Raw genomic sequence first — 12,548 nt, forward strand, 5'->3', positions numbered from 1 at the left:
TCGCTTTAAACGCCGATTGTTCAGTCATTGTCATATACTGGTACAGTGAATTGAACGATCCTCTTAATAAATATATATCTCTTTGTGTTTAAATTGACCTCCTAAGTGAACTTGTGAAATGTGTCATTGTTTACTCATTTGTTTGGGTGAACGATTATCGCTATGTGTAAAGGTACCCGTATGTGGCCACTGAAGTCTATGGAGAGGAGAGAGGAGGAGGAGGGAGACACACACACACACACACAGGTACTGCTAGAGCTAACTGAAAGTAATAGATACAGACTGCAGGGGGGGAAAAAAGCATATAACGGCCAGAAATGGTGCTACTCTTCATTTACCAGGTGGGAAATAAAGTTTCTGAGGGCTATGAAGGTCTTGGTGGGGGGGGGGGGGGGCTCAAACTATGTTGTTATTGGTTCCTTACAGGGCTAGTTATAGCTTTGTCTGCTGTGAAACTACAGTCCCCAGCATGCTCTGACAGGTGTAGGCTTGGAGATGTAGATTCTCACTATTTCCAAAGCCATAGGTTGGATAACACTACCTTATGGCATGAGGTTACACATTCGATTGCCACCAGCCATTTCATCCAGAACAAAATTGCTCAAATTTGACATCCTTGCTTGAACTCTATCTCTGGTGGTCCCGTTGAAAGAGATGGAGCAGCTCTCCGTTTGTTCCTGAACATACCAGACATTCGTCCTCCTGTGGATGGGATATAACTTACCTCCATGGGACAACCCGTTGACCGGGCCACCCCTTCTACTGGTACCCAGAAGGCAGACACCAGCCATAAAGTGCATTATGACAAGCTGAAGCCCAAGTAGACCTTGGCCTTCTGCTTTTGATTCATCGTAGTTCTGTCTTGAGTTCCGAGCAGGTGACACTTCCTCCTTAGATTTCCCAGCATAGTCCCTTGTATAGTACATGCTGTTCTTTTCATCGGATTACTCCAGTGAATTCCTCTTGGTCTGACTTTGTGCGGATCGCTATTTGCATTGTAAAACAACGAGACAAATGTTCGTTCCGTGAAACAAATCTGGTAAATGTATTGGAATTCAATTGCTAAACACAACACTTTTCTGTATTAAAAAGACACCAATTTCAAAGCTGAAGTTATTTTAAGGGCCGTCGAGTCTAAATTCTGCGTTTACATCTCGTCAGTGTTTACAGCTCAGGAAAGGCTTGATTTATTTGAAAGTAACTGGAGGATGTCTGCTTTTAATCATTTAAACTCCCATTTTTCCCTTTGTAGGTTTTCCTGTGCTTTCAGAGAGTCGCTGCAGAGATCCTGGGTATCAAATTAAACAAGGCAGAAATTGAACAATCTCAGGTAACGACTCTCGCCAATACTGTTTGACGACATCGGACGAAAACCTGTCTTTCTTTCCATGCAGTCCTTTTGTCTAACTCACACAATCGTCTTTTTGGCTGCGGATTACGTGCTTATTTTATACACATGCCATATCAGCAAATAGCATGTAACATCTGCATTCACTGCGTATTTTATGTACCCATAGACTGTTCCGCACTAAAATAGTGGGTCAGGAATGCTATCTTTTCTCCTTAAGGAGAGCACCTAGAAGGTGAGTGAGGAGACTTATAAGGCCATTCATACTCCTCTTGGTAATATGCAAATAAGAGAGGTGGAACAATACATCTGCAGCGCTATCTATTAGAAGGCAGCATTCCTGCAATTCAATGTTAGACTCTTTATACAAGCCTTGTAACAATGACTGGTTCCATTTCCCTTATTTGCATATTACCCAGAGGAGCATGAACGGCCTTAGAAGTCTCACTCACTCACTTTCTAGTTGCTCTCCCTAAGGAGAAAAGATAGAGCTCCTGACCTACATCACAGGTCTCTCGCTAGCCAAGCCTACGGCACACTGATGAGGGGTAAACATCCCGAAACAATTCTGTGTATGCATTCTGGCTTGGCTTTCAATTCCCAGTCATTGTTACAGGGCTTGTATAAAGAGTCTAACATTGACTTGCAGGAATGCTGCCTTCTAATGGCGCTGCAGCGGTATTATTCAATCTCCCTTAATTGCACCAAAATAGGACATGCTGTTTTTTTTTCATGCACGTAAAATGTGAAGAATGCAGGTCTGAATGACCCATTGTAAATCAACAGGGTTTCACCACTGCATATTGCACACATAAAATATACTGGGCCAAAATGCGCTCATGTGAGTGAGGTATTAATCTGATTTATGCTGATCTACAATGTCCAAGGATTTTAAAAAAACTCATCACATAATGCAGAATATCATACGATTTAAGCCGCCAAAGACAATTAGTTTTTTCTTTAAAGAATGTCCTATGTTTTGCTCTCTGTTTACTTTGGGCTTTCTTCCTGAACGTTGTCTACCCTTAAATATGAGTTTTATATACTTTTCTATGACTGTACAATAATCCAGATTATTTGATAACATTTACTTATGTCTGAGCCACCAGAGGTAACTTGTAAACGCCTTCCGAAAAGGGTAGCAATTTCTTCAGCTGCTTGGTAACTTCTCCTTGAAGTCCATGGCAGCTTCAGGTCAATAAATTGTACTATAAAATAACATGTAGGAGAACTGCATCCTAACGGACTCCACTCTTCTTGATATCCTGCTCATGCACAGCTAAATCTTGGCCGTCTGTTGGGGAATGAATTTTGTCAGCCATCATGCTGTCCATCAATTAAACATCCCTTGTTTCCTGTTAGAAAAACAATACAGTGGGATGGCGCCTTGTGCAAATGGCAGTAGATACAAATAATTGGTATTAGATATATGATGAGGGTAACTTACCCAGTGCGGACAGTCCTCCAGGAAGACTGACTGCAGGTGTGGTGACAAAGTCTGCAAAAAGATACAAGCCTTGTGCACATAGGCATCTAGAGGTAATAGGAGAGCCGCAGGACAGATCCAAAAATGGCAGTTTTTGGTCAAAGCAACAGGAAAAAAAAAAGAGTAGAAAAAAAATCCAGCGCTCAACAAGAAACTTATTTGGGTAGGATTCAACCAAAACAACCGTAGCTATATAAAGAGATATATATTTAATATATTACAAAACATGCAGGGCATCGAATGCCACACGTTTCGGCAATGCTATTTCGCCTTTATCAAGGCTTGAGAAAGACGACATAGTATCACTGAAACGGGTAGCCGACCTAACATTCATTAGTCGCTTTGTGTCAGCTCACTGAAACAAAACGACTAGTGAGCGACTTCTCTCTGTGTGAACAGGCAGTTTCTCATTTATGAATGGCTGCCTGTTCACAGTGAGTGGAGACGGGCAGAAAAGATTTCCGGTGCGCTTCTCCTCAATTCATTGAACGACTATCGCTCCTGTATGATGGCAGTGGAGCAATAGTCATTCTATGTAAGAGTACCCCAAATCCACTATAATAATCATTAGAATAAAAGTAATAGGCGTGGTCACCTGACAGCATGCAAATGTTCTTATCTTTTCCCAACCCCCATATTTGCCTCTCCTACTTTATTTGGAGACGAAGGCAGGACAAAAATAATAATCTTTTTATAGCACCAACATATTCCATAGCAATTTACTATCAGGAAAGATGTAAAGGTGCCGAATCTGTATAGTGATTCAGCCATCTTTTATATAAATAGGGTAGTATACATTAAGCTGCATTAGCCAGTCAGCAGCTGGGATTATGTATATGTACAGATATGAAGTGTCCTTGAGTGCGTAGATTGTGGGGGATACTGTTGGGTAAAGGGGGCCAGGATGTGAGGGAGAATATAGAAGAGATGTAAATGGAGAAGAGTTAAAGTTTGATTAGGCCTTCCTGATAAAGATGTGTTTTTAGGACACACTTAATACTTTGGGGGGTGTTGGTGATTTACCTAATTGTCTGGAGTAGTACATTCCAGAGAACATTCCTTAGATTGCTATATTAACAGAAAGAAACTTCCCATTATGTCTTCTATCTTAATGAAGAATACGTTATTATATTGGTGTATTAGTGTCTCCAAACATCACAGACTGTAGCAACAATACAAGATACCGCTTGTCATACATTGAGTGAGCACATGACTCGACGCCTCCTCCAATATTGAACTTTCTTTTCCGGTTCCTTATTTTAGCACGTGTCAACCTTCTCGAGGTTGCTGTCTTCTATTGTCTTCTGTACAGATCTGGAAATGTTTTGAAAGGGGCTGTGCACTTTCTAAACTGTTTACCTTGGGTTTTGTATTTTTCCATTCTGCACATGTAGACATTATCTAACCATTTCAGATGATAATGTGTATCAGGTCCAGGATGTTCATTGGCTGCAGTAATGTTTGCAGTAAATGAAGATTTGTAAAACTGGTAACTGCTTGACAATTCTGTGGAAGTTATACAGGATATCTCGGCATGCAAGATAATTAGCACTTCACACCGAAGCCCTACAAATTGACTAGTCATCTATAGATAACCTGAACCCCGGTAAATCATTGCCTTGTCTAGCAGGCGAGATAACGTCTGCCATCAGTGTGTTCTCTTAAAGATACACGAAAGCTTGTTTAATTCCTCACCATGTTTTGTTTATTGAAAACATGAAGAACATGTGCCCGTCGACACCGGAACAAAAAGTTTGCCCCAAGCACATCAATCATCCGTAAACTGCTACTGATCCTTCTGTGGCTATTACAGAAGCCATCAGTCCATGTCACACATGCATTGTGCTAACAGCCTGGAGACAACTGTCCTCGATTTTTTAGTCTTCCTGCATAGATGCTCCATAATAGTAGTAAAGACCAAGAAGCCTAAAGCATGTACATCTTTTATAGGGCCAGGAAAGTTTTGCTTTTCTCTGAAAAATCAACCTCATAAAGAGTGCAAATTCTTCAACGTCTCTATCGATGGCAGTATATAGACAGTTTCCTTCTTCCCATTCTGGAGGAGAGCTGTGTTGAATCCTGAACAACCAGATATATTCTACACCCATATTATGAATCACACCTTTGCTATTGCAGAATCTCTTTTTGAAAGCCAAGGGTAGCTTTCTAACCGTTGTTTGATCGATGGGAAAAGTCTTCATCCTCTTCAACAAGATGACACGGTGACACTAGCGGATTAGTCACTACACAGGATCAACACCATCACTCAAGTTGGTTGGCTTCACTCAATAATTTAACTTTATAGCTGGAACTTCTTCAACAGTCTGGTGCCTGCCAGTTTTATTGCATCACAGGATCAGTTCGCAGCACTCCAATTGTACATTAAACCTGTATACAACAAAAGAAATCCTAGTCATCCTAGTCGTCTAGCTATACACACTCTTTGGCCCTTTCTATTGGCCTAATGCTATGGTTTAACACAGTAGCATTCACATAGGCACAGTCCATTTACCATCACTTTCTGGCAGTAGAGGTCTTCTCTTCTACACACTCTGGGTTTCATGTCTGTCCTATCCAAGAGCCTCTAGATAACTAACTGAGGTAACACATCTTCTCTTTTTTTTTTATCAAACTCCCTCAGGTGTAATTAACTAATCGGCAGAGGCACTCCTTCTCTTCCAGAACACTGTTACTGCGCCCTCTACTGGCCATCTTCGGTACTCTTTTACCCCAGGCTCCCAAAGAGGAGGCTAAAATATAGGCCTACATCTATTAAAGGTGTTTTCTCATTTCAAGTTATCCCCTATCCAAAGTGTAACTTGCTTGATCGGTAGTGGTCAGACTCTGCTGGGACCTCCACAGTGTCCTGTAATTTCAGCCCCGACGCATCTCAAAATTCTGGCAGAGCTGAGGCACATACATGCTTTCACTTCAATGAGACCACAAGACATAGCCGAATGCTTGAACTCCTTTTTACAGTGATCACACTAAAGTAAATAGAGCGGAAGTAGGCATGCATGACCTCCACTGCCAGAACTTCGGATCATGCCAGGGCTGAAATCTCGGGAGCAATGATAGTTCCAGCGATCAGACCCCCACCAATTAGTAAGTTATTTCCTAAATTCGGATAGGGAATAACGTATTGTGATGAGAACAGGCCTCTAAAGCGACCCTCCAGTTTGGGGACAAAATTCTGTCGCAGGATCAGAAGGGGGTAAATTACGTGTAGTTTGTTTTCTCTGCCACCCCTAGAATCTACAGGTTTCAAGCCCTATGTTCGGCCATACAAGATGGCTGCAGCAATTTTCTGACTACCTGATGCAAACTGTGCAATGCTTTCTGATTGGCCAGGGCTGATCACATGAGCAGTTCTGGCCAATCAGAGAACTGGTATAGTACCTCTAACACTACTAATGCACTGTGGGGCTTACGTAGTCTGAAGATTGTGTCAGCCATCTTGAACAGACCAAAAAAAGAGCCTGAACAGCAGATTGTAGGGATGACAAAGAAGAACAAATGTAGGTAATATACCCCTTGCCCTCTCTGGACCTAGGACAGAATTTTGTCACAAAGCTATAAGGTTGCTATAAGCTGTTTACTTCAGATTTGAACATAAACTGTGCTTAAAACAATTTGCAAATCAAGTATTTGCTTAAAGATTTGCAACTTTCCTCTTCACTTGCCAATTTTGAATAGTGACCGGAAAAGTGAGTGTGGTTCAAAGAGTGGGTAATGCCACTGGGTATGGTCTGGAAGGTTTTCTTTTTGCTGACCGTCTCTGCTTTAACAAATTTGTTAAAAAGGTATGGGCCCCTTAATAAATTTGGTGCAAAACATTAATGTAAGAAATGCCAGCCTTAATATATGTGGGCCATAGTCTTCTGTCGGAGCAAAACCTGGTCTAGATCAGGAGTGGTCTTCTCAAAGAGTCTGTTTGTAGTTTCACTCTATAGATTCTATGCCATTCCTTGATTTTATGGTGTTCAAAAGGGCACTACTATAACCCGAAACTCACACCTCTACCAGTAATCAACAGACATAAAGGGAATTCACTTTACTACAACCAGAATTCGGCTAGGCCGACAAGAGGGAATGATAAATGAGCTTACTGGTAGGAGAACCACTTCAGTTTGCGTGTCTTAATTTCATTGTGATGTATGTGCCGAATCTCATGTTCTTGTGTCCTTCCATAGCTCATATTTTTTACCTTCCCTGTGTTTCTTTTATTGTAACATTTGTTTTCTTCCTTTTCATCATTCTCTTCTTTCTTCCTTTGCATGATCATTCATTTTGCTTTCGCTTATAATTTTGACACCGTGTTGGCAGCGAATTATAAAGGCAGAAATAGTGAACTATCCCGAAGACGATAAACAGTTGAACTCGGCACACTCTCAGAGTAAAGTCTGCTCATTGCAATAGATGGAGGTATTATATACAACGGTGCAACCTTCTGTGTCTCAAACAGTACTGAGATATGTTGAAATGTATTTTTGTCATTTATTGACTAGTGGCGGGCAGTCGGCCAGCCAGCGTTATTCTATAAAGCCATTCATATTCACTATGGATGTATTTCTACATGTATGTCTTATTTTGCAATATTATGCAGCATGCTAAATCGAATCACTGAAGACAATCGATTATATGTTCATCATTGAGGCCTAAAAAAAAAAGTGTGTTATAAAAATCCTTATTTTACATCCCATATTGTCGATGAATATATGGTATCTGGGAAAAATATGGATGAGACCACATGAACCGTAGAAACAAAATTTGGTCACAATATGAATGGATCTAAATGAAGATGGTGCCCTCCGTGGTTCATCAGATTTAGTCTTGTACTTCACTTGAGTGTACATGCCATCTAATATTCGTGGTTGACTAAAACTTGTGTCCATGCCAAATTAGGATTGAATTACACCTAAATTGGCCGAAACCTTCCTGCCTCAATATTATACTCTGTATCGTGTATGCTTTATATAAGGACTGGTAAAAGCCGTTCAGAAAAGTCCTAAGTGCGTTCACTACACTACAGTTTCAGGAGTCATACACTGCTAATGACTAAATGGATCATTTCATATAGACCAGCTCTTACGAGAAATTGGAGTCTGATTTACCAAGAGTCTGCAAGAAGAATGAGATTCCTTGATATTGTACATGGACTGTTTAAGTCAGCAGGTAGAACAGTCTGCAACGTATAGAAGCTTAATCATGGGCACATTTACTTTATCCATAACCTATTTAAATAAGAACTTTTAACCCCTTAATGCTTCATGATGTACAGTTGCGTCATGGCGGTTCGGGGTTTGTATGGAGGGGGATCGGGGGTCAACTGTTTCTTACACTGCACTGTTGCTGATCGCAGCTGTGAATTCTGATAGCGACTTATAAATGCCCCCGATCAATGAGATCGCAGGGTGCAGTTCGGTTACCATGGTAGCCGGGGGCCTTCTGAATCAGCTTCCCTATCAGGCATGGCTTGATAGATTCACTGTTAGATCGCGCTATAATGTAATGCTATGGTTTTACATTATACTGCAGAAGCAATAAAACAATCGCATGTTCATGTCCCATACGGGGACTAAAAAAAAAGTTAAATTTCGTTTTAAAAGGTTTTATAAAAAAAAAAAAGTTGATAAAAAAAATAAGGTGATAAGTTTTATAAAAACTAGAGTTGAGCGAACGTACTCTGCCGAGCTTGATGCTCATTTGAGTATTAGCGTACTCGATGGTGCTCGTTACTCGAACGAGCATCAAGCCGTGTTCGACCCCACCCCAGTTTTTGGCACCTCCCCTCTGTGACATGCCTGTTTTGGCCCCTCCCTGTCGAGAGAGTGAGACACACCCCTAGGGGGAAAAAAAAGCTCGGGACCCGGCGTCCCACATACTAAAATGTTCGAGTCTCCCATTGTAGTCAATGGGGTTCGTTACTCGAGTAGAGCTCTTGAATTTTACGAAAAGCTCGGCTCAAATAACGTGGACCCGAGCATTTGGGTGCTCGCTCATCTCTAATAAAAACTTTTCCCCAAATTTGTAGCAAAATTTAAAGACTCAAAACAGATTTGATATCGCTGCGTCCATAAAAATGTGATTTATCAAAGTAACGCATTGTTTATCCCGCACGGTGAACGTCGTCAGAAAACAAAAATGCATGTCAGATTTGCGTTTTTTTGGTTGCTCCTCTAAGAAAAAAGCGATCAAAATGTCATATGTGCTTCACAATGGTAACCATAGAAACTACAGGACGTGCTCAAACAACTATGTCAACGGTAAAAGTAAAACAGCCATGGCGGCAGAAAATAATTGTATTTCTTTCCAAAGATATATTATTTTTTAAAAGTAGTACAGCAAAAAAATAAATTAACTAATTTGGTATCCTCATAATCATACTGATACTGACCCATAAAATAAACTTATGTCGTTTAGAAACAAGACCCCTTTACTTCCCCCAATTCCCCCCCCCCCCCCCCCCCCCCTCAAAGATGGCAAATTTTTTTGCCCTTTATTAGTTTGTACACTTGCTCTACAGCTGTGATTGGCACTGGGCATTGAACTTTTTGAAATAGTTTTTTATTTTTAATTTCTATAAGTTGTATTAAAATGACTCTTAATTACAGAGAAGAGTTTAGATTGGGGACTGTGACAGGTCTCGCTAAAAAAATGTGTTTTTAGGGCACGCTATAAAACTGTGGTATTGGGAAAAATCTTGTTATTTGGGGTAGCACATTCTTGAGAACTGATGCAGCACGAGAAAAGTCTTTGTGGGAAGTTCAGATTGATGGAGGATATTAGTCTTAAATTGTTGGCAAAATGTATAGCCCGGATAGGGTTGGCATATATCATGTATCTCAAGAAAGCCACAAAGTTCTTTTCTTTTTTTTTCTATTCCAGAGAGTGGTGAAGGCTGACATTGTAAACTACAGTCAAGAGCCAGTCACCAGAATGGTAAATCCTCCTCGAAGTTCAATGTGTGACATTCAGTGAAAGTACCATTGATCGAATGAAGAATTGATTTCTACTGTTGCAGAGCCCAGCGGTTCACCATGAACTTCATTGTAACGACGACAGTCTTGATGCAGTGCATTTAGAGGTCTCAAAAACCTACTACAATATTTTGTTTTATGAACAGCAGGCGCCGGGTTGGCCAGTGTCCAAGTCCTGGGACCACACACTAGAAAGTATAAATTAGAATGGAGTTTCCAGAATTATGTACACTGTACCTTTGCCTTCACGTGTCTGCTTGATCTAGAGAGATCTGAAAAGTGTGCAGGTATCCAAAGCTTTGTGTATTTTCATACACTTTGACTGACAGATACAATATACATACGGTGAAATATTTAAAGGGCAACTCCAGTCATAAGTTTAAAGTGTGAGAAATAAAGAAAAAATATATCAATGTTGTTGATTCCTGTTTTTCATTCTGAACTCCATTCCCACAACCCATCATGCTTCACGGTTGATTGGGGAATTTTAATTGTCTTTATCCTGAAAGTTCTTTTCTCTGAAGACCATGGTCGCCCCCTGCTGAATATTTTGGTGTGGGATGAGGAGACTATGCAGCAGCACTTTGGATTTCCGCTAAGGTAGTGTAGGTACTCTGTATGCTGCCGTTATGGTGATTTATGTACCGCCGTTTGATAAGGCTCTATTATATAACAGCTAAGATAACGGATTCTGATGGACTGTGCCACAATTTTTCTGCAAAAAGTAGAGATGGTAGTAGTAGGCAATACAACGGCACACATGTCCCTTTGGCTCCATGCTCTAAGGGGGGGTTCAATTTGGTGTTTTGCATGGCGCCGTATTATAGGCTTTTTCCTCTCTAGCAGCAATGCTTCTAGTTGACCATACCTCCGTAATATGGCATCTGATGGAACATTTTTTGTGCCCCTTGTATGAAATTGAAGGCATGCCATGGTGCACAGTTGGGTACTATAGAAGTGTAGGTGTGCCCTATTACAGCTCCAGACAAGTTATATCACACCCTTAGATCAGAACAGGCAGCATAGTCTTCATACTGGAGTTGCTCTTTATCATGTATACGTTGGTTCTGTATTGCTATACTTATAGCATAGTAAGAACTGAAATCTGAATGTAAAAAAAAAATTCTATATATATTCTTTTGGAGTGTAGGTCATCGATCTCTTTTCAGGTATATTCCATATTTTTAACCACTGGTAAAATAAATAATGTTTTTTTTGTCCTGAATGTACAATGTTTATTTCTCTTCATGCTTGGTATTACAATATTACGTTACGGTTTTTACCCAGGAAATTAAAAATGTAAGGAAAGAAAGTGACTAGATCAAGAATTGCATCTGTTAATGTTAGGTGCTTGAAAACCTTTGTGGAATCTATTATTTTTTTCTACCGTATATATGTTTGTGTATTCGCATACTTAATTTATCTTTAAAATACTTTGTAGTTCACGATATTTTGGGGGTACATTGCGCACAATTTCAGAATAACTGTCTTTTTACTGCAGCTGTCCATGCGTTTTAGGTTGCTTTGTTATTATAGTACCCATATGGGATTATATGTAAAATCAAAAACAAAATGAGAAATAAATATTTTTTGATTGCTAAAGCTTTGTGTTATTCAGTTGCGTTCGAGAACAATCTTGGACCAATGAAAGAAAGCAAAAACATTTAATTCATTATCCATGCGTTTGTTTTGGGAGAATTTGCTCTCTATTAGGTATCAATTTAATTTTCTTTTAATCTGCATTTTGTATTACTTTTGGTTGATGTTTTGGGGGCTTTGGAACCAACTTCTCCAAGATGAATATATATGAAATTCCAGCACTTCCTTAAAATATAATCTTTTTTTTTGTTGTTGAAAGGAACGTTTATTGGGCATTTTATACACCACAATGCAAAAAGAATAGAGATGAGCGAGTGTACTCACTAAGGCAAACTACTCGAGCGAGTAGTGCCTTATGCGAGTACCTGCCCGCCCGTCTCAAAAGATTTGGGTGCCAGCGGGGGGGGAGGGGCGGTGAGTTGCGGGAGTGAGCAGGGAGGAGTGGGGGGGGGGGGGGGAGTGAGAGCGAGATCCCCCCCCCCATGTTCCTCCCCGCTCTCCCCCGCCGCTCCCCGCCCCCCGCCCGCACCTGAATATTTAGAGACGAGCGGGCAGGTACTCGCATAAGGCACTACTCGCTCGAGTAGTTTGCCTTAGCGAGTACGCTCGCTCATCTCTAAAAAAGAACATAAAGGAAGGTTCATCAGTAATTTCACAGTAGTAGACCATCATTCTTTCAGCAATCCCTTAAAATTTATAACGGCCTCTTTTTTTAATGAAAATATAGTACAAAAAAGTATAAAGTACAAACATACTAAACCCCTAACTTTAACTTCACCCACAGCGAGATCGCCAGTACAGTGGACCTTTGGTCTTTATTATAGATGAGCGAGTATACTCGCTAAAGGCAATTGCTCGAACGAGCATTGCCTTTAGCGAGCATCTCCCCCGTTCGGGTGCCGGCAGCGGGCACAGAGCTGCGGGGGAGAGCGGGGCGGAACGGAGGGGAGATCTCTCCCTCTCTCCTCCCCGCTCCCTCCTGCTGACAGCCACTACTCACCGCTTCCCAGCACCCGAACCTGCAGTCTCAAGCAGGGGAGATACTCGCTAAAGGCAATGCTCACTCGAGCAATTACCTTTAGCGAGTATACTCGCTCATCTCTAGTCTTTATGCAAGTATCAAAAATCAAGAAAA

At 40.9% G+C, this 12,548-nt stretch overlaps 1 protein-coding gene across 2 annotated transcripts in view; it reads left to right on the forward strand.

Annotated features, from left to right (window-relative positions):
* Positions 1 to 11,416, forward strand: part of RAB28 (RAB28, member RAS oncogene family) — a 110,324-nt gene extending 98,908 nt beyond the window's left edge. Inside the window, exons 6-8 of one of the 2 annotated variants that reach the window (XM_066573273.1) lie at positions 1,253 to 1,330; positions 7,161 to 7,259; positions 9,723 to 9,801. In XM_066573273.1, coding sequence (XP_066429370.1) covers positions 1,253 to 1,330; positions 7,161 to 7,253 — 171 coding nt within the window. In that variant the 3' untranslated portion in view covers positions 7,254 to 7,259; positions 9,723 to 9,801. Of the gene's footprint in view, positions 1 to 1,252; positions 1,331 to 7,160; positions 7,260 to 9,722 lie in introns of both variants that reach the window. The other variant, XM_066573272.1, reaches the window with a different exon arrangement.
* Positions 11,417 to 12,548: the final 1,132 nt, after the last annotated feature.

This window comes from Eleutherodactylus coqui, chromosome 7 (genome assembly GCF_035609145.1).
Source record: "Eleutherodactylus coqui strain aEleCoq1 chromosome 7, aEleCoq1.hap1, whole genome shotgun sequence".
In the NCBI taxonomy this organism is placed as follows: domain Eukaryota; kingdom Metazoa; phylum Chordata; class Amphibia; order Anura; family Eleutherodactylidae; genus Eleutherodactylus; species Eleutherodactylus coqui.